This window comes from Channa argus, chromosome 3, assembly GCF_033026475.1.
Source record: "Channa argus isolate prfri chromosome 3, Channa argus male v1.0, whole genome shotgun sequence".
Lineage (NCBI taxonomy): Eukaryota > Metazoa > Chordata > Actinopteri > Anabantiformes > Channidae > Channa > Channa argus.
The window spans coordinates 2,073,102-2,094,873 of record NC_090199.1 but is presented as its reverse complement, the minus strand read 5'-3'; the positions used below and the strand labels follow the sequence as shown (position 1 = coordinate 2,094,873).

Sequence of the window (21,772 nt, the reverse complement as noted above, 5' to 3'; positions counted from 1 at the left end):
GTTATCTGTTGCCATAGCACGTCATGAAAAACAGCTTTCATCAAGCTTTCATGAAGCTTTGAACCAGCGGAAGCAATTCATTTAGAAAAAGGTTCAGTGGTTTTTAACATTTGAATCACCACTTTGGCGACATCTGCTGGAGAAACAATTCTTTGTTGAGTTGTACATTTTATAATACTGCAAAACAAAATGTGTGGTGCCTGTGTGACTTAGGTTGGAAGGAGAGTTATCACTGTTTCACTCATTTTCAGTGTGTGAATAAACTGAACGGAACGATTATAAATCCTATATACATTATTAAAATGTTATTTCTTGTCATGGTTATTTACATGTATGTGCTAAGGAAGATATATATATAAATATATGTATATAAATATATTTTTATGTCTATATCAACAGACTTAGCATCAGCTGCTGTTTATGTCCCGTAATGATTCCGCCTCGGCTCAGTCCGTAGCAATGAAACGTTCCATGATACGACTACGTAGGTCACGTGGGTGTGTCGTCATTGGAGGTGTAACTATTTTTAAACGATCGACGCGCCATTTCATGCCCACCGATAACTCGCTAATACTTACTAGTTACTTCAACAGATAAAGTTTCGGAAACACGTGGCTACAGAGAAGAAGAGAAGCTGCCTCTCTGTTTGTCGAAAGTAGAAACTCTTGCACACGACGGCCCGACAATAAGGTCTCAGACTGAAACGCTGTGCTTCAAGCTAACAGCAGCTACAAAGTGAGCGATACAGGAAGTCGAGCGATTTGCAGAACCGCGACAATGTTAGTGAATATGAATATTTTTATGCACTGAACATATTAGGGGACTTTTTCTCGGATACAGTTCGTTTTATATTTATATTTATGCGAACCTACTGGGAGACTAGTATTAAAGCGTAACTGAGATCGGGCTCTGGACCTGGTTCACTTTCTCTTTCATTTCCGTGTCAGTGTTTGTCCCGTGTGGGTGCTGTTTTGTTGTTCATCTAACAAAACATTCCTTGTGAAAAAATAAGGTTTTTATATTTTAGTAGGCACAATCTGACCCAAGTGGGTTATTGATGAGTGAATATGGTGTAAACGCAAACCAGTACGACTTTCTTTCATTTTAGTTTCAAGTTAATATGGCTTAACCCAGCGAATGTTCTGTCTTTCTTCTTTGTGCCATTAATCGACCTTTCAAGTATGGAAGTGCAACCTTTGCGTTTTATGGTTCTTACTTTTCCATTTCAGCTGTGTGATTTTTAATCTTCTCCTGTGAAGTTGGGAAAGTTGGATGAAAGGACACAGAATGGAAAACTTACAGAAAAATTACAGTAAGATGGTGGTTTACTTTCTTTATCAGTACCATTGATAGGTTATGGGTACTCCAGTAGACAGTATATGCAGTAATTTGTAGCACTACATCAACTCCTGCCCACCAGAGGGCTTTTGTACCACATCCTTAGAACCAGTTTAAAAATTGTCTGTAGGCCAACTGGCATTGCAGCACAAAGTCACCTCTAATAAATCAATCTCTCACATTTTTGTCATAACGACATTGTCTTTCTTGGGTCTGGATCGTTTTATCTGTTTTCATTTAGCTCCTATTCAGAAGGATGCTGACTTGAACATCACCGCCCGGAGAGGTGGCTTAGTTAACGCACCTCAGTTGACTGGTGTCAATGTAAAAGGGGACCTAACGATCAATGTCAACGGTAACTTTTTTTACTTGAATGTATAAATCCAATAGATTTAATTGTGTAATTGCTGAAGAATGAACCAACAAAATACTTTAATAAACTGAGTTTATGAAGATTTTCCTTGTTTCTGTTCCAGCCCAACAACCTGCCAAGACAGATATTGTTCCTCCCAAAATCAAAGGTATCATGCATTTCATCACCAAAAGACCTAACTTATAATTACAACAAACCCCATTTTCCACTGATTAACATAACTGTATTTTGAATAAATAGAAGCTCATCTAGAATTTGATGTCTGCATCACAGTTAATAAGTTGGGACAGACATTTTTACCTCTGTGTTACATCACCTTTCGTTTTAATGACACTTTTTAATCAAGCTGCCGCAATCACTAACTGTTGCCGCTTTGCAAGTGAAATATTTGACTATTCTTGATCCTAAGTCTTGCGCTGCTCAACAGTCAGTGATCACTTTAGGCTAATTTTCATTTTTATGATGTGCTGTACATTTTCATAACCAACAATGATATCCTCACCTGTTATCAATGAACTTGTCTCTAATGGAATCAGCCAGGTATTTTTGTTTGTTTAAAAAAAAAAATCATTTTGCCTCTCAACTTTTATTTAACCGTGCTATGAGAAATACAAGGAAAATACAGAAATACAATGAAGTTGATTAGTGAAAACACTGAAAAATGTTTCTTTGTGCAATTGTCAGATAAAATGCTCAAATGATACAATAGTTTGAAATTTTACTCTAGAAGAACTTCCAACCTTTCTATAAATGGGATGTACTGTATTTGCTGACTTACTTCTGTATCAAAAGACTTGACAGAGTCACACCATGACTGGGTGGGTCATTTCTCTTTTTGTAATTTCTGGTATTTTCACATTCAACCAAACCCTACAGTAGTACACATACAATATTTCACTTCATATTGGATATGAGCAAAATACTGTCATTCATGTAAGTATTCTCTTGTCTTTCAGGATATATCGAAAACTGCCAAGCTGAACTAAAAGATTACCTTCAGAATAAAACTCAGGATTTGTTTCAAGGAACAAAGGAAGATGGATCCTCGATTCTTTTAGACCAGATCTATACAGAGCTTTACATCACAGAAGGAGGCAGTGGGCAGGTGAACAGTGAACATGAAGTGATTGAATTAGAATGTACAAAGTCTACAGGTGAGGAGAGGAAAATCCACCTTGATTACATTTTTGAGGCTTTATCAAAGGAAGGGAACCCTCCCCAGAGAGTTCTGACAAAGGGAATTGCTGGCATTGGAAAAACTGTTGCTGTGCAGAAGTTCACTCATGACTGGGCAAAGGGAAGAGTCAACCAAAAGTTTCAGTTCATATTTCCATTCACATTCAGAGACTTGAATTTAATAAAAGACACAAGTTTCAGTCTTAAGAGATTAATTTGTCACTATTATGAAGAAGTAACAGCTTTGGAAACATCAGACTACATGAATTTAAATGTTTTGTTCATCTTTGACGGCCTGGATGAAAGCCAACTCCCACTGGACTTTGAGAACAATGAGATGTGTCGCAGTCTTACAAAGGAAACATCTGTAGACGCCATACTAACCAATTTAATCGAAGGGAAACTGCTGCACAAGGCCTCCGTCTGGATCACAAGTAGACCGGCCGCAGCCAGTAAGATTCCTCCTAAGTTCATCAACAGAGTGACTGAGGTACGAGGTTTTAACGATGAGCAGAAGGACGAATACTTCAAAAAGATTATCAGTGACAGGAATAAAGCTCAGAAGATCTTGAATCATCTTCACTCAAAAGCACTGAGAAGTCTGTACATTATGTGTCACATTCCAGTTTTCTGTTGGATTCTAGCCACAGCTCTCCAGAGTCTCTTCACACACACTCAGGACAGTGAGTTGCCAAAGACCGTGACTGAAATGTACACACACTTCCTCATCATCCAGACAAAACGGAAACAAAGGAAGGATTTTCCTGGTGTTGACAAAGATGTGATAATAAAACTGGGAAGGTTGGCGTTTGAACAGCTACAGAAGGGCAACATAATATTCCGTGAGACTGATCTGAAAGACTGTAACATTAATCTGGAAAATACTTCCCCTTATTCAGGAGTCTGTACAAAGATCATAAGAAAAGAAGATGGGCTCCACAGATATGAAAGTTATTCTTTTATACATTTAACTGTTCAGGAGTTTTTTGCAGCTTTGTATGTGTTAGAGAACTTCATAGATCGTGGAGAAAATTTGATTCACACAGGGAGAGTGAGTAGAGCACAGAAAGACCACGTCCACCTCCACAAGAGTGCAGTAGATATGGCTTTGGCCTCGGAGCACGGACAATGGGACATGTTTCTACGCTTCCTTCTTGGTCTGTCACAGGATAAGAATCAGAAACTTCTTCATGACGTGTTTGGATTTAATGGAAGTTATCTGGGGAGCAACCAGCAGACAATCAAGTACATTCATACCAAGATCAAGAAACTTTCCTACTACGAGAAGAGCATCAATCTGTTCTACTGTTTAAATGAGCTGGGCGATCAGTCTCTGGTAGAACAAGTCCAAAAGTACCAGAGCTCAGGAGATGTTAGCAAAGCTTCACCTTCACAGTTCTCAGCTCTGGCCTTTGTGCTGCTTGTTTCTGGTGAAGATCAGGATGTGTTTGACCTGAAGAAATACTCCAGATCAGATGAAGCTCTGGGGAGGCTGATTCCAGTTTTCAAATTATCAAAGAGGGTTTTGTAAGTATTTGGTCTAAAAAACCACAGATTGTGTTTAAGTACAGAAGGAAAATCAAACAATTTTTCAAAAAATGACAAGTTTTCTTTTTTTACTTTAGGTTAAGTGACTGTAACCTCACTCACAGATGCTGTGAGTATATTTCATCAGTTCTTCGTTTGAAGTCTTCTGTTCTGGAGAAATTAGACCTGAGCAGAAACAAACTGCAGGACTCTGGGATGTTACTGCTCTCTGATGGCCTGAAAGACACTAACTGCAAACTCCAGAGTCTTAAGTAATATAACCTTTGTAGCTCTTGCTTTAAGATTTTATAAGTGTTTTGTTGCCAGAATTTATACACGTGAAATTTAAAGCCCTTTTTAAAGTCAGTGATTTCACAAATGTACTGTGCATCTTTTTTAAGGCTGAATAGCTGTGATCTGTCAGAGAGAAGCTGTGAAGCTCTGAGATCAGTTCTAAGCTCCCTGTCCTCCAGTCTGAGAGAGCTGGACCTGAGTAATAACAACCTGCAGGATTCAGGAGTGAAACTGCTTTCTGCTGGACTGGAGAGTGTCAACTGTACACTGGCAACTCTGAGGTCAGAAGACAAATAATAATCAGTAAATTTCAATTTCATTTTTTTTAATGTTATATTTTGTCTTTAATAATGCAACCGCAAGGGGGCACAAGCCAGTGTCTTCTTGTGCCAGTCCCAAGTCTGGATAAATGCAGAGGGTTGTGGCAGGAAGGGCATCCGACGTAAAACACATGCCAAATCAAACATGCGAATCGTGACAAAGACTTCCATACCGGATCGGTCGGGGCCCGGGTTAACAACGACCGCCACCGGTGCTGTTGACCTACAGGGTACCGGTGGAAATTGGACTACTGTTGGTCGAAGACGAAGAAGGAGAGGAGGAAGGTGTGTTCGTAGGCAGAGAGAGAAGAGGAAAGCTAAGAATGTAGGACTGACAGTAGGGACTTTGAATGTTGGGACTATGACAGGGAAGGTTAGAGAGTTGGTTGACATGATGCAGAGAAGGAAGGTGGACATACTGTGTGTCCAGGAGACCAGGTGGAAAGGTAGCAAGGCTAGAAGCTTAGGAGCAGGGTACTCGGTGTGTCATCTGGAAAGAGGAAAGTGGACAAGGAGACTTGGTGGTGGAACGAGGAAGTTCAGGAGTGTATACAGAGAAAGAGGTTAGCTAAGAAGAAGTGGGACACTGAGAGGACTGAAGAGAGTAGACAAGAGTACAGGGAGATGCAGCGTAAGATGAAGGTAGAGGTGACAAAGGCCAAACAAAGAGCATATGAGGACTTGTATGTTAGGTTGGACACTAAAGAGGGAGAGGTGGATTTGTACAGGTTGGCCAGACAAAGAGATAGAGATGGGAAGGATGTGCAGCAGGTTAGTGTGATTAAAGATAAGGATGGAAATGTATTGACAGGTGCCAGGAGTGTGATGGGAAGATGGAAGGAGAACTTTAAAGAGTTGATGAACGAGGAAAATGAAAGGGAACGAAGAGTAGAAGAGGTGACTGGTGTGGAGCAGGAAGTAGCAAAGATTAGTAAGAGTGAAGTGAGGAGGACGTTGAAGAGGATGAAGAGTGGAAAGGCAGTTGGTCCTGATGACAAACCTGTGGAGGTATGGAAGTGTCTAGGAGAGGTGGCAGTAGAGTTTCTGACTAGTTTAACAAGATCTTGGAGAGTGAGAGGATGCTGAGGACTGGAGGAGAAGTGTACTGCTGCCCATTTTTAAGAACAAGGGAGATGAACAGAGCTGTGGCAACTACAGAGGAATAAAGCTGATGAGCCAAACAATGAAGTTGTGGGAAAGAGTAGTGGAAGCTCGGCTAAGGGCAGAGGTGAACATTTGTGAGCAGCAATATGGTTTCATGCCTAGAAAGAGAACAACAGATGCAGTATTTGCTTTGAGGATGCTGATGGAGAAGTACAGAGAAGGTCATAGAGAGTTGCATTGTGTCTTCGTAGATTTAGAGAAAGCGTATGACAGGGTGCAGAGAGAGGAGCTGTGGTATTGTATGAGGACGTCTGGAGCGGCAGAGAAGTATGTTAGAGTGGTGCAGGACATGTATGAGAGCTGTAAGACAGTGGTGAGGTGTGCTGTAGGTGTGACAGAGGAGTTCAAGGTGGAGGTGGGTCTGCATCAAGGATCGGCTCTGAGCCCCTTCTTGTTTGCTCTGGTGATGGACAGGCTGACAGATGAGGTTAGACAAGAATCTCCATGGACTATGATGTTTGCAGATGACATTGTGATTTGTAGTGAGAGCAGGGAGCAGGTGGAGGAAAATCTAGAGAGGTGGAGGTCTGCTCTGGAAAACAGAGGAATGAAGCTTAGCCGCAGCAAGACAGAATACATGTGTCAATGAGAGAGACCCAGGTGGAACAGTGAGGTTACAGGGAGCAGAGGTGAAGAAGGTGCAGGACTTTAAGTACTTAGGGTCAACTGTTCAGAGCAACGGAGAGTGTGGAAAAGAGGTGAAGAGGCGAGTGCAGGCAGGTTGGAACGGGTGGAGAAAAGTGTCAGGTGTGTTGTGTGATAAAAAAGTATCAACGAGAATGAAAGATGTTCAAGACGGTGGTGAGACCAGCGATGTTGTTCGGCTTAGAGACAGTGGCACTGAAGAAAAGACAGGAGGCAGAGCTGGAGGTAGCAGAGCTTAAGATGTTGAGGTTCTCTGTGGGAGGGACGAGGATGGACAGGATCAGGAATGAGGACATCAGAGGGACAGCTCATGTTAGATGTTTTGGAGATAAAGTCAGAGAGGCCAGATTGAGGTGGTTTGGACATGTTCAGAGAAGACATTGTGAATATATCGGTAGAAGGATGCTGAGGTTGGAGCTGCCAGGCAGGAGGTCTAGAGGAAGAACAAAGAGGAGATTTATGGATGTAGTGAGGGAGGACATGAAGTTAGTTGGTGTGAGTGAAGAGGATGCAGAGGACAGAGTTAGATGGAGGCACATGATTCGCTGTGGCGACCCCTGAAAGGGAACAGCTGAAAGGAAAAGAAGAAGATTTTGTCTTTAATGTTTAAAATATTGTGTCACACTAACATTAGTACCAGGTCAAGCCAAACTTCTGTACACGTATCTCAGCTTTTTTTCTGTTTGTTCAGAGATTTTTATCAAGACCAATTAGCTTTAAGGTGTCTGTATGATTTGTTGCCATCTAGTGGTGATGTTGCAGGTTGCAGCTATGTAAATGCTCCCACCCCTCACTGTCCTAACCTTGGGGTGCGTATGTAACCCGTACGTTTTTCAATTCTTCTATTAAAATAAATGATTTCCGAACAGCAAACCAAGCGGTGCTATAGCCTCACTAACTTGAAGCTGCTACTTCATCATCAAGACATGAACATTTCTCTCAATGTTGGGCTTGTTTGTTCTCGGCTAATAAACATCCCAGTACAACATGGTGACCCCACTCCTAACATTTGTGTGCATGTTTCTAGGCTGTCAGGTTGTCTGGTCAAAGAGGAGGGTTGGGCTTCTCTGGCCACAGCTCTCAGATGTCATCCCTCCCATCTGAAAGAACTGGACCTGAGCTACAATAATCCTGGAGACTTGGGAGTCGCCAAGCTGCTGTCTGCTGGACTTAAGGATTCACGCTGTAGTCTGGACACTCTCAGGTATTGAAAGACAAAAAGAGCTCACACATTGTTTTGCTGTCAACCTCACAAGATGGGATTTTTGTTTTTTATATATAATGTTACTTATACTTGAAGTGTTTGTCAAAAACACTCGTTTTTGTGCCACAATTGTGTTTTTAATTATACTAATTAATTACATTGTATGTGTCATTTTGTCAACCTATAAATTGTAAAGTATTTTCTTAGATCACTGTATCATCCATCCACAAATCTAATAATCCACATAAACTTGTTCTATTGTTTTACACAGTTACATTTTAGTGGGATTATTAATGGAAACAGTTGCCCATTTCTTTCTTTTTAGAAAATGTAGCTATAACTCTGTGAATCTTTTTTAGGCTGAATAGCTGTAATCTGTCAGTGAGAAGCTGTGAAGCTCTGGCCTCAGTACTTGCCTCCCAGTCCTGTAGTCTAAGAGAGCTGGATCTGAGTAACAATGACCTGCAGGATTCAGGAGTGAAGCAGCTTTCTGCTGGACTAGAGTCTCAGCACTGTACCCTGGAAAGTCTCAGGTCAGAAGACAACTGTCAGTCCAGTATATAACTATTCAAATGCTGCTGTAATAAAAGATGAACCTCAGAGAACATGATAAAAATATGTCAAATTTCCCCTTTTAGATTATTCTTAAAATCAAATTTTGGTACATTTTTCTTTAATCAGTCCCTCCAGAAATTTGAGATTTTAACTTTTAAATTCAACCAATCATTTCGTATGACCTTACAATTAAAGACATTGAAATATGCATCACAATTCTTTCATAAAAGCTGTTGTGAAATCATCAATAAACACAAAAAGACCTGCAAAGTCCTTAATAATATATTAAGTCTTATCATGTCATGGAGGACGAGGGTCAGCATGGCCACTCTGAGCCGTCTGCAGCTATTTAGCCCCGATACACAGCAAAATGTGATACACAGTGATACACTGTGTACAGGTGTGGTAAAAGTACACAAATTCAATAATCAAGTAAAAGTGTAAGTGTTGGCCTAAAAATGTCTGCTGCCAGTAATTGAAATATTTTACTCAGGTCAAAGTACTAATCAGATTATCTACATTTAGTTTTTAATAGAAAAGGTAATTCACCAAAAACAATGTAGTTTAATTAACATGTTTGGTAACATACCTGTAATAAGACTGTAATAACCTATAATATTTGTAATATAATGATTAAACATTTAGGGTCAAACATCATTGTTGGTAAAGGTGGAGCTGATTTTAACCACTTTATGTGCTAAAAGGTGGTTAATGCGAAATGATAGAGACGCCATTTATTAGTTCATAATATTTGTTTAAAACTATGATGGATCGGTTTATATACAGGTGTATTGTTGGGGGTCAAAAATACACATAGTCAAAGGCCCAAAGCTTGAGGTGAACACATGTTCACATACAATAAAAATACAATATGTCCAAAACCAGGCACACAATATACTAATAAAAGATAAATACGTACTTTTTTGAAATGAAAAGCAAACGACTTAATTTCCGTATAGACCATGAAATAACTGCAGTTTTAGTCTTAATTTAATCTTTATAGTTTCTTTATTGTCCCATGCTGCATGTTTTGTACATTAAAATATAATGTGTGTGTGTGTGTGTGTGTGTGTGTGTGTGTGTACAAGGTTTTACTCACATTATGAAAATATATATTGGTTAATGCAACCACAAGGGGGCACAAGCCAGTGTCTTCTTGTGTCAGTCCCAAGTCTGAATAAATGCAGAGGGTTGTGGCAGGAAGGGCATCCGACATAAAACACATGCCAAATCAAACATGCGACTCGTGACAATGAAAATATATATATTGGTTAGTTATGTTTGGTGATAGAAAATAAATGTAATTAAATATAATGTCCCCTAAAGTTATGGAAACCAGAGTGTGTGTGTGTGTCCAGGCTTTCAGGTTGTCTGGTCACAGCAAATGGTTTTGCTTCTCTGGCATCAGCTCTCAGATCCAACCCCTCCCATCTGAAACAGCTGGACCTGAGCTACAATCATCCAGGAGACTCTGGAGTTCATGTTCTGTCTGCTGGACTGAAGGACTCACACTGTAGACTGGACAGTCTCAGGTAACAAGGCTGTAAACTCACCATCAGAACCTCAACACGTCATGTTTTACTAGAAGCTTCTGAAGCCTCTGACAGCTCATTGTAACGTTGTTTCCTTCTCTAGGGTGGAACATTGTGGAAGCCAGAGGCTGATACCTGGTCTGAGGAAGTGTAAGTGTGTTTTCACTATGATTTATGAAACAAGGCAGCACATGTCCAATTTAAACCAGAATGAAGGAAGGACGACATTCTCATTTGTGGATTGGTTCATTATATTAACAGGTGATGGTGGTAATAAAAAGCAACAGATACACTCACCAGGAATGTTGGATGATAGATTATTGCTGTTTGGTGTCTTCTTCTCTCCATCAGGGTTGTGTGAACTCACTTGGGATCCAAACACAGCACACAAAAATCTCCAAGTCAGTCTCAAGAGTGTGACCTCTGTGAACAAGAAGCAATCATGTCCTCATCATCCAGACAGATTTGACTACTGGCATCAGCTGCTGTGTAGAGAAGCTCTGACTGGTCGCTGTTACTGGGAGGTCGAGTGGAAAGGAGATGTTTCCATAGCAGTGACTTACAGTGGAATCAGAAGGAAAGGACGCAGTTTTGGCTGCAGGTTTGGATTCACCGATCAGTCCTGGACTCTGTGCTGCTCTGATGATGGTTACTCTGTCAGTCACAATAACAAAAGAACAGAGCTCACTCTGTCCTCCTCAGTCTCTAACAGAGTAGCAGTGTATGTGGACTATGCTGCTGGCGTTCTGTCCTACTACAAGGTCTCCTCGGATGAACTGATCCACCTCCACACCTTCAACAGCACCTTCACTGAACCCCTCTATCCTGGGTTCTGGGTTAGGTCTGGTTCCATAATGTTTCCACGGAGCTTAAAGAGGCCATTTACATTATAGAGCTGAAAAAAGGCTACTGTACTGCAATAAGGTTCATAAGAAAAATAAGCAATTTATGCATTTGCTTCAAAAAATTAATATACAACAACAAATTATGCAAATTATCGGCTCAAAATAATTTAGTGAACAATGAATGTGCATATGTTTGGACTGTATTTCTACGTCTAGCTGAAAAAAATCCTCCAGATGACGTCACTTGGAGGAACCTTCGGTTAAGATTATGTCAACCTGTTGCTTATACTTCATCTTGGAGCTTTTTAGCTAGAAATAGAGGGATATTTTAATAAAGGTAAATCAGAGGGAACTTTACAAGCATGAATGTGAAAATTGGTGAAGTAGATTTTATATTAAGAATATTTATTTGAAAAGCCAGCTATTAAATAAGTGGAATAAAAGTACATACACTCTTGTACTGGATTGAAAAAAGAACATTTAAAATTTTGTTTAAAATTACTTGCCTACAACCCCTGTGTATTACTGTAATAATTTGTTTTCATTCATAACAATAACCAGTACAGTTAACATAGAATCTAACAGCTAGTGTGTGTGTTTGCTTGTGAAAGTGCATCAGGGTTGGAGGTTTGAGGAGGGTTAGTGAGGACATACAGAAAAGTTCTAATCATGAGAAAAGCGACAGTGGGCGTGAACTAGAGAAGGAACAGGACAGAATATACATACTAAGGTTAGACACATGTTCTAAGCATTTACATTGTATAATAACTGTCATTGTACGACAGCACGAGGAAACTATAAAGTAATACATTCAGATAAAACAACAGCAAAAACTAAAGCCCGTCTGGTTTCACTTGGAATTGTCTTTCTTCGTCAATTTGAGTAGGACCTACAGTCTGTCTACCTCCACAAGACGTTCTTCACCTTTTTCTAAAGTTGCCCACAGAAGAGGTTTTTGTGGAGGAGCCTGAGAGACAGAAGTAAAGAGACGAGTGGGCAGGACGAAGCTTTGAAAGTTAATTGAAAATAGCTTGTATAACTTTCACTCACTGGCCACTTTGTTAGGTTCACCTGTACAATCTAATAGCATCCAACACAGCAGCCCTGCCATGAGTTTTACAATGGTATGATTTGTTCATTTTTAGTTTGAAACTGTTATAACAGAGTGATAATTCTACCCTCTGTTTATTATTGAGGTCATAGTGGGTAGATGAGTCGTACTGGATTTCATTATAAGAAGAGGTGGTTTTAATATTTTGGCCCTTAATTTTAAATACTATCTGAAATACCTCTATTCAAATACCTTGTGTTTGGCGGAAGTGTTGCCAAACTATACATTGTACAGGTCACGTTGATCACTTCTACCAGACTCCACATGTTGTTTTGTTTACTTGCTGCATTGTGACCTGGGTTCAAGTCGGCACAAGCTGCACATGCGGTTTCATGTTCTAATATTTCACGGAATGGAAACTGCACCCAAACGGCCACACGCCACGGTGCAGCCTCAGTTTTAGAGCCGCGCCCTCTGTCGCTCACTCAGCCCCTCCCCCTTTTTTAATTTCTTTGTTCCCTCCATTTCTACCTGGCCCACTCCACCCACTCACCTGCCTCAACGTCCCAGTGTAACACGGTACTTCTCTGTTTTCATTTCCCTTCCTATTTTTTTGATTCCTTGCTGTGTATTTCTGGACTCTGTCTGCACCTGTTTTGGACTCTGGGTTTTTGGACTTTCTTCTACATCACCTCACCCTGCCTGTGGAAGTCTCCTATTGGTTGTTACCTGCAGAGCTTTGTGTGAGTCGCATTTTCTTATTAAACTTAAACTAAATTTAAAAAAGGCTCCTCTTTCTGAAGATCAGAGAAAGTCGACCATCAGGGCAGAAAATACTGCAGTGCAGTTTAAAATGTGTTCTTCTGTTCAAATGAACTGCTTCATTTTATTAAAAGGTGATAGTGGTAATAAAATGTGAACACATGAAGGAATTGTTCACATTTTCCTTTAAATCTCTGTCTTTAAGCACTAAAGCTGGGTTTTCTGCAGAGATTTCCACTCATTTGTCTCAGTCACAGTGCTTAATGACTGGAAGCAGATTAGACAGAGAAACTCATAACTACCAGTATGAGTAGGAAGACTAACAGCTGTGTGAACCCTGTGTCAGTCTTCTTCATATTGTGCTGCCTCTGTTCCTCTGCCACTCAGTAAACCTCTCCTCCTCTATTGGACTCTGGTCTTTTGAGTGTTAGTTATGGTCCCTAATCCTGTTTGTGCTCTTCCCCTGCCTGGTCTACTTTTACAGGACGCTGTCAATTATTGTGTATTTTACAGTTTAAGCTTTCGTTTTTCCATCTTGCTGGCAGAAAAAAGAAAACAGATTAAACAAAACAAGCTATGTCAGAGCAGGTGGGGGACGGGACAGGACTCATTCGTGTCCCAAACTACAAATAACTTCAAATCTTACTTCAGTCACTGTAGTTTTTTTTTTTTTTTTTTTAGCATTTGAAAAGTTCATTGTTTTACTGGACTATTTTAATGGTCTGAATGAGAACCAGGAGGAGTTAGTGATGAGCGTGTAAACACAAAGCACAATGACTTCCTGTTGTCGTGTGACCAGAAGCACAGCTTAGCAGCAGATGAGTTTGCATGTGAGACTTGACTTTCATTTTAGCTCCCAGTTAATATGGCTTTTTAACCTGCATTAATTACATTAAACCAAGTGTTTCAATGTAATTCCTTTTTTTAATTTCAGCTCCTTGCATTATTTTCTGTGTGACGTTTGGTGAAAGGACACAGAATGGAAAACTCCATTACATCTGGCCATGCTGTGGTTCCACATACATCACAGTACGGTAAGATCGTGGTTTACTTTCTTTATTAGCATCATCGATAGGTTCTGGGTACTGCTCTGACTGCAGTTTATTCTGATCAAACTAGTTGACTTCCCTGTTTTGCCAGGAGGCTGCAAATTACAGCTAAACACTGTCTCAGTCTGATAAATGTGGTGTTTCAAAATGTCTAAACCAGCATCACACTTTGAAGTGCAGGGTTCAACACATTTTCTTAGCTGGGCATGAAAACATTGAACATGCTAATGAAAGCACTTTCTGACGCAAAAGTGTCAGAAGGTGTCAAAGTTTTTAAACCGTAATTTTCAATAGCTGTGTGCCGCCATATTACAGGAACCGTTGATCCCTCCCCCACAATGGAGGCGCCCATTTTCAAAAGCTGGGCTGAGTAAATATGAAAGCACAGTTGCTCCCCTCCCCTTTTTTAAATATCTCCTCAACCAACAGGATGATGCAGATGCATAAGTATGGTGTGTGTGCACACAAGTGGTGAATAAAGTACTCAAAAACTGTACTAAAGTAAAAGTAAAAATACACAACCCAAGTATATTAAAAGTAAAGGAACGACACTGACATTTCTACTTAAGTAAAAGTAAATACATGATAATTACTTACAGTAAAAGTACTTGAAATGTTTCTGTCTTTTCTGTCTTTTGTTGTGGATCAGTGCTGCATTATGTAAACATGGAACCATGTTAAATATTACAGATCATCATCATCATTCATCACCATGTGGCCACACTGAATGTCATTGTTTCCATACTGTGTTCACACTTTAAGTAGCCTGTTCTGAAAGCTACGATTCTTTGATGCTACATACTCTCAAACAGAACAATGACTAAATAGGTGACTTTACGTAAGTCTTTACGTACGCTGCAATCGGGGCTGACAGCCCTGGCTTCAGGACAGGGTCCCCACCTTCCTCCTTCCTTCCTCAGCCTTCTTTCAGGCTTCGCTAAGTCACCTCTAATAAAACACAATCTCTGGAGCTTCAGCTACAGTTTTGTCTTTCCTGGCTTTTGATCATTTTATCTGTTTTCATTCAGCTGTAACTCAGAATGATTCTGGAAACTTGCGAGTGACCGCCCAGGACGGAGGTTTTGTTAACGCACCTCAGTTGACTGGTGTTCATGTAACAAGGGATCTAACAATCAATGTCAGCAACACCTTTGGTAATTATTTCACCTCAATGTATAAATCAAACAAATTATATTTGTGTAATTTCTACTTTTTAAGTATTTTTTATAAAACAAGATTCCAAGTATTTTGTGTTTCTGTTTCAGTCCAATCTCCTGCCAAGACAGATGACACCGATGTTGGTTCTCCCAAAATGGAAGGTATCGTGCGTTTCATCACTAAATGACATACAAACTCCTATTATTACAACAAACCCCAGTTTCCAGTGATTAACATTATTATTGTATTTTGAATAAATAGAAGCTCATTTAGAATTTGATGCCTGCATCACATTCAAAAAAAGTTGGGACAGGCTTTTACACCTGTTACGTCACCTTTCCTTTTAATGCCACTTTTTAGTGGTTTGGGAATTGTTGCAGTTTTCAAAGTTAAATATTTGCCCTTTCTTGCTCAAGTCGAGAAAACTCGGCAGCATTTCTGCATAGAATTAGTATAAGGCTTGAGTTTCAGGATTCAAAGTATGCCAAGTGGCTGTATCCATCACAGTGGCATGATGAGACCCTGAAAGTCACACACAGTCAACAGTGGTTTACCTTATTGCATTGAGATGGAGTCACTGACTCTTTTCAAAAATATTATGGACTTTTATCAATGAAAGACATAAACTCGACAAGCTTGTGCTGAGAATTTTCTTTTTAACTGATTGTGACAGGATTGTCAAAGTTGGTGAGTGTTGATGATGAAGCCATGATCTCTTTGATTGCAAAGGCTGCTCCTCTTAAAACCAATCACGATATCCACACCGGTTAGAGTTAACTTTCATATTTTGAAATTGTCCAGAGCAGTGTTACTTTTGTAAAATATTCAAGTATCTCTTACGAGTCTTATTATGCCTCAGTCACAATTGTATCTGAGTGTGTTGCCTCTTAAAGCCTAATCTGTTTCTTTTTTTACACAAACACAATGAAACTGGTCAAAGAAAACACTGAATCCTTTCTTTTTACATGTATCAGTGTTTGAATTTTCTTCCAAAACCTAAAGTAGCACACAGACTGTCCAAACATAACACGATGTGAGCAAAATGCTGTAATTCATGTAAATATACCTTTGTCTTTTTATCTTTGTCAGGAAACGTCCAAAGGTGCCAAGCTGAACTAAAAGATTACCTTCAGAATGAAACTAAGAAATTGTCTCAAGGAACAAAGGAAGCTGGATCATCGACTCCTTTAGACCAGATCTATACAGAGCTTTACATCACAGAAGGAGGCAGTGGGCAGGTGAACAGTGAACATGAAGTGATTGAATTAGAATGTACAAAGTCTACAGGTGAGGAGAGGAAAATCCACCTCAATGACATTTTTGAGGCTTTATCAAAGGAAGGGAACCCTCCCCAGAGAGTTCTGACAAAGGGAATTGCTGGCATTGGAAAAACTGTTGCTGTGCAGAAGTTCACTCATGACTGGGCAAAGGGAAGAGTCAACCAAAAGTTTCAGTTCATATTTCCATTCACATTCAGAGACTTGAATTTAATAAAAGATGCAAGTTTCAGTCTTGAGAGATTAATTCGTCACTATTATGAAGAAGCAACCGCTTTGGAAGCATCAGACTACATGAATTTAAATGTTTTGTTCATCTTTGACGGCCTGGATGAAAGCCAACTCCCACTGGACTTTGAGAACAATGAGATGTGTCGCAGTCTTACAAAGGAAACATCTGTAGACGCCATACTAACCAATTTAATCAAAGGGAAACTGCTGCACAAAGCCTCCGTCTGGATCACAAGTAGACCGGCCGCAGCCAGTAAGATTCCTCCTGAGTTCATCAACAGAGTGACTGAGGTACGAGGTTTTAACGATGAGCAGAAGGACGAATACTTCAAAAAGATTATCAGTGACAGGGATATAGCTCAGAAGATCTTGAATCATCTTCAGTCAAAAGCACTGAGAAGTCTGTACATTATGTGTCACATCCCAGTTTTCTGTAGGATTCTAGCCACAGCTCTCCAGAGTCACCTCAAACACACTCAGGACAGTGAGTTGCCAAAGACCGTGACTGAAATGTACACACACTTCCTCATCATCCAGACAAAACGGAAACAAAGGAAGGATTTTCCTGGTGTTGACAAAGGCAAAGATTTGATCATGAAACTGGGAAAGCTGGCGTTTGAACAGCTACAGAAGGGCAACATGATCTTCTGTGAGACTGATCTCAAAGACTGTAGCATTGATCTGGAACAAGCAGCCATTTATTCTGGAGTTTGTACAGAGATCATAAGAAAAGAAGATGGTCTTCACAGACAGGTCAGTTACTCGTTTATACATTTAACTGTTCAGGAGTTTCTTGCAGCTTTGTATGTGTTAGAGAACTTCATAGATCGTGGAGAAAATTTGATTCACACAGGGAGAGTGAATAGAGCACAGAAAGACCACGTCCACCTCCACAAGAGTGCAGTAGATATGGCTTTGGCCTCGGAGCACGGACAATGGGACATGTTTCTACGCTTCCTTCTTGGTCTGTCACAGGATAAGAATCAGAAACTTCTTCATGACGTGTTTGGATTTAAAAGAAGTTATCTGGGGAGCAACCAGCAGACAATCAAGTACATTCATACCAAGATCAAGAAACTTTCCTACTACGAAAAAAGCATCAATCTGTTCTACTGTTTAAATGAGTTGGGCGATCAGTCTCTGGTAGAACAAGTCCAAAAGTACCAGAGCTCAGGAGATGTTAGCAAAGCTTCACCTTCACAGTTCTCAGCTCTGGCCTTTGTGCTGCTTGTTTCTGGTGAAGATCAGGATGTGTTTGACCTGAAGAAATACTCCAGATCAGATGAAGCTCTGGGGAGGCTGATTCCAGTTTTCAAATTATCAAAGAGGGTTTTGTAAGTATTTGGTCTAAAAAAAACACAGATTGTGTTTAAGTATAGAAAGAAACGTTTTTTCAAAAAATGACAAGTTTTCTTTTTTTACTTTAGGTTAAGTGACTGTAACCTCACTGACAGATGCTGTGAGTATATTTCATCAGTTCTTCGTTTGAAGTCTTCTGTTCTGGAGAAATTAGACCTGAGCAGAAACAAACTGCAGGACTCTGGGATGTTACTGCTCTCTGATGGCCTGAAAGACACTAACTGCAAACTCCAGAGACTTGGGTAATCAACCTTTATACCTCCAGACATGTGTACCTTCTTTTGAATCTCATGGATTTCAGATTTGCTGGACAAGGAGGGATAATTTTTGTAAACGTGTTTCACTTGTTTTAGCTAGTTGTAGCTAATAACCCGGCAACACTGTTATTCCACAAACAACCAGAACGTCTTTTATTTTAATGAAATTCTCACTAGAAGTCGAAGGATGTGAATTTGAATGCATTTGTTTGGGTTGTGTGTTATATATGAATCATATGCATCATCATATGAATCTTTTTTTAGGCTGAGTAGCTGTGATCTGGGGGAGAGAAGCTGTGAAGCTCTGGCATCAGTTCTCAGTTCCCCGTCCTGTAATCTGGTGGAACTGGACCTGAGTAATAACAACCTGCAGGATTCAGGTGTAAAATGGCTGTCGGCTGGACTGGAGAAGGTCAAATGTAAACTGGTAACTTTGAGGTCAGAAGACGACTTCGTCAGATCGCTATTTAAAAATGCTGCTTTACAGAAAGATGAAAATACACATTTTAGTAAGTTATTGTAATGCAGGAGAAAGTTCCTAACATGTTTATTTACATTTAAAGTTATTATTCGTGCACACATTTCTCAATTGTTTCACTTTGGTCAGAGGCCTTCATCAAGAGCAATTAGCTTAGAGATGGAGTGTGAAAGATTTAGTGGCATCTGTGTGACTAAATACCCTCCACCCCCCTTTTTCCAAATGTGAAAGCCAATATTGTTTGTCAGGCACCAGTGACATGAGTTTACGTCCCATGGCTGCTTTACAATAAAATACATGCTACTGCTACTTTAATGTGAAAACATGAATTCTTCTCCAGACCTAGTGTTTCCTTGCATTCTAATCAAATCATTACACAAATACTGGGACATTCCTAAAGTCCCCACTCTACAATGTGTGTGCATGTTTCTAGGCTGTCAGGTTGTCTGGTCAAAGCTGAGGGTTGTGCTTCTCTGGCCAAAGCTCTGAGATGTCATCTCTCCCATCTGAAAGAGCTGGACCTGAGCTACAATCATCCAGGAGACTCGGGAATGAAGCTGCTGACTACTGGACTGAAGGCTTCACAGTGTGGACTGGACGCTCTCAGGTATAGGTAGACGAAAGGAGCTCCCATTGTGAAGTTGTCACAGAGGCCAAGCTGGAATTGTTGGTTTGATGGTCCTTTGCAGCCTTTTTTAATATTATTATTATTATTATTTAAAGTCGAATTGTGAGAATTCTTATATACACAGGTGTCTTTTGCTGCAATTGTGAGAATGAAAAAGAATGAAATAAAATTGTAATGCACAAGTATTTCCTTAGATTATTAGTTCTGTTTCCAAGTTTCATTAGAACAGTCCTCCCAAAATTGTTGTTTTTTATGTTATATACATAATATATATATTTTTTCAGAAGGTTCTAGAAAAGTAGAACCTTCCAAACTGTAATATGACTCTATACTATATACTGTGACTTTTCATTTTTACATTTGTTGTAGGCTGAGTAGCTGTAATCTCTCTGAGAAAAGCTGTGACGCTCTTGCCTCAGTCCTCAGTTCCAAGACCTGTAATCTGAAAGAGTTGGACCTGAGTAACAATGACCTGCAGGATTCAGGAGTGAAGCTACTGTCTGCTGGACTGGAGAGTCAGCACTGTACCCTGAAAACTCTCAGGTCAGAAAACAACTGTCCATTCAGTAAACCATCAGTAAAATGCTGCTTTACCCATAGATGAACTTAAGATGACATTAATCTGCTGCATTTTACCTCCGAGTTTTCTTCTTAAAGGAAAACTTTTGTCATTTTCCAAATTAGTTGTATTTTCAATAGGGCTGCCAATCATTTCAAATTTGTATTAAAGACTAATCACAGAGTCTCTATACTTAATCAAAATTCATTGTCAATTAATCACGTTTTATTTACTCAGAATTTGCCATAACGTTTCAAGTTGTAACACTGAAAATAAAATTATAAAAACAATTATTACCAAAACATCTGTGCCGAGTCAGGCTGGAAGTCTCAAAGTCAAAATGAGACGCACCTCCACAGGTGGTGGAGAATGACAGAGCTAAGAATGTGTGGGATTTCAAGTGAGTCGATGTCCGTTCCCTCCTTGCAAACAGCGTAACTATGTAACTAGTGTGTGTGTGTCTGTGTGTGTGTGTGTCCAGGCTTTCAGGTTGTCTGGTCACAGCAAATGGTTTTGCTTCTCTGGCATCAGCTCTCAGATCCAACCCCTCCCATCTGAAACAGCTGGACCTGAGCCACAATCATCCAGGAGACTATGGAGTTCATGTTCTGTCTGCTGGACTGAAGGACTCACACTGTAGACTGGACAGTCTCAGGTAACAAGGCTGTAAACTCACCATCAGAACCTCAACACGTCATGTTTTACTAGAAGCTTCTGAAGCCTCTGACAGCTCATTGTAACGTTGTTTCCTTCTCTAGGGTGGAACATTGTGGAAGCCAGAGGCTGATACCTGGTCTGAGGAAATGTAAGTGTGTTTCCACTTTGATTTATGAAACAAGGCAGCACATGTCCAATTTAAACCAGAATGAAGGAAGGACGACATTCTCATTTGTGGATTGGTTCATTATATTAACAGGTGATGGTGGTAATAAAAAGCAACAGATACACTCACCAGGAATGTTGGATGATAGATTATTGCTGTTTGGTGTCTTCTTCTCTCCATCAGGGTTGTGTGAACTCACTTTGGATCCAAACACAGCACACAAAAATCTCCAAGTCAGTCTCAAGAGTGTGACCTCTGTGAACAAGATGCAATCATATCCTCATCATCCAGACAGATTTGAGCACTGGCATCAGCTGCTGTGTAGAGAAGCTCTGACTGGTCGCTGTTACTGGGAGGTCGAGTGGAAAGGAGATGTTTCCATAGCAGTGACTTACAGAGGAATCGCAGGGAAAGGACGCAGTTTTGGCTGCAGGTTTGGATTCACCGATCAGTCCTGGACTCTGTGCTGCTCTGATGATGGTTACTCTGTCAGTCACAATAACAAAAGAACAGAGCTCACTCTGTCCTCCTCAGTCTCTAACAGAGTAGCAGTGTATGTGGACTATGCTGCTGGCGTTCTGTCCTACTACAAGGTCTCCTCGGATGAACTGATCCACCTCCACACCTTCAACAGCACCTTCACTGAACCCCTCTATCCTGGGTTCTGGGTTGGACCGTGTTCATCTGTGTCTCTCTGAGTCGCTGATCTCTATTTACGTCTTTGTAAGCTTTTACATATTTCAGCATTTTTACTGAAATGTGTTCCCCCTCCCCCTTTGTTTCCCCTCCAAGAAAGTGGTTTCATGCCTGCTGTACTTCTTGCCTGCCAGGTCCATGCTGGCTGTCTTCTGGTTTCTCAGAGACAAAACTGAGAAGCTTTTTATCAGATTGTGATGGTTTTCTTGGTGTTTGACTCCTATTTTTTGGACAAAGAGATTAAGATATGCTAAGTGCAAAGGGGAGTAGACACTAATCATTTGTCAGTTTAGCCTGTACTTGTTTGGTTTGTTCGTACATTTTCCTAATTGTTTTCCAATAAAGACAATGTGAAATAAATCTGTCTTCACAATAGCGTTTCTTAAATGCTACACTCCAGTACGACTCCACTACCCACTATGACCTCAATACTAAACACATAGTTTCAATCTAAAAACTGAGAATTTGTAA

The 21,772-nt window shown here is 40.2% G+C and overlaps 2 protein-coding genes across 4 annotated transcripts; both read left to right on the top strand.

Annotated features, from left to right (window-relative positions):
- Positions 1–522: 522 nt before the first annotated feature.
- LOC137124448 (NLR family CARD domain-containing protein 3-like) lies at positions 523–11,021 on the top strand. Of its 2 annotated transcripts, none has more exons than XM_067499480.1 (12): positions 523–735; positions 1,230–1,312; positions 1,580–1,693; positions 1,815–1,859; positions 2,668–4,414; positions 4,513–4,686; positions 4,816–4,989; positions 7,865–8,041; positions 8,401–8,574; positions 9,955–10,128; positions 10,232–10,278; positions 10,480–11,021. In XM_067499480.1, the coding sequence occupies exons 2-12, from the start codon at positions 1,273–1,275 to the stop codon at positions 11,019–11,021; spliced, it is 3,408 nt and encodes a 1,135-aa protein (XP_067355581.1). In that variant the 5' UTR covers positions 523–735; positions 1,230–1,272. The 2 variants fall into 2 exon arrangements, with proteins under 2 accessions (XP_067355581.1, XP_067355580.1); XM_067499479.1 differs by having other exon boundaries at positions 523–779.
- A 1,612-nt stretch (positions 11,022–12,633) lies between these two features.
- LOC137124447 (NLR family CARD domain-containing protein 3-like) lies at positions 12,634–21,655 on the top strand. Of its 2 annotated transcripts, XM_067499478.1 has the most exons (13): positions 12,658–12,767; positions 13,524–13,616; positions 13,721–13,820; positions 14,864–14,989; positions 15,101–15,154; positions 16,083–17,835; positions 17,929–18,102; positions 18,382–18,555; positions 19,029–19,202; positions 19,593–19,766; positions 20,264–20,437; positions 20,541–20,587; positions 20,789–21,655. In XM_067499478.1, the coding sequence occupies exons 3-13, from the start codon at positions 13,766–13,768 to the stop codon at positions 21,301–21,303; spliced, it is 3,420 nt and encodes a 1,139-aa protein (XP_067355579.1). In that variant the 5' UTR covers positions 12,658–12,767; positions 13,524–13,616; positions 13,721–13,765; the 3' UTR covers positions 21,304–21,655. The 2 variants fall into 2 exon arrangements, with proteins under 2 accessions (XP_067355578.1, XP_067355579.1); XM_067499477.1 differs by lacking the exon at positions 13,524–13,616 and having other exon boundaries at positions 12,634–12,767.
- The last annotated feature ends 117 nt before the right edge of the window (positions 21,656–21,772 follow it).

Excerpts from the sequence above, each read along its gene's own strand:
- LOC137124448 (XM_067499480.1), top strand. The coding sequence starts at position 1,273 with ATGAAAGGACACAGAATGGAAAACTTACAGAAAAATTACA. Across the intron at positions 1,694-1,814 it reads CCTAACGATCAATGTCAACG|CCCAACAACCTGCCAAGACA; the intron begins GTAACTTTTTTT and ends TTTCTGTTCCAG. Across the intron at positions 4,687-4,815 it reads TGCAAACTCCAGAGTCTTAA|GCTGAATAGCTGTGATCTGT; the intron begins GTAATATAACCT and ends ATCTTTTTTAAG.
- LOC137124447 (XM_067499477.1), top strand. The coding sequence starts at position 13,766 with ATGGAAAACTCCATTACATCTGGCCATGCTGTGGTTCCACATACATCA. Across the intron at positions 17,836-17,928 it reads AAATTATCAAAGAGGGTTTT|GTTAAGTGACTGTAACCTCA; the intron begins GTAAGTATTTGG and ends TTTTTACTTTAG. Across the intron at positions 18,103-18,381 it reads TGCAAACTCCAGAGACTTGG|GCTGAGTAGCTGTGATCTGG; the intron begins GTAATCAACCTT and ends ATCTTTTTTTAG.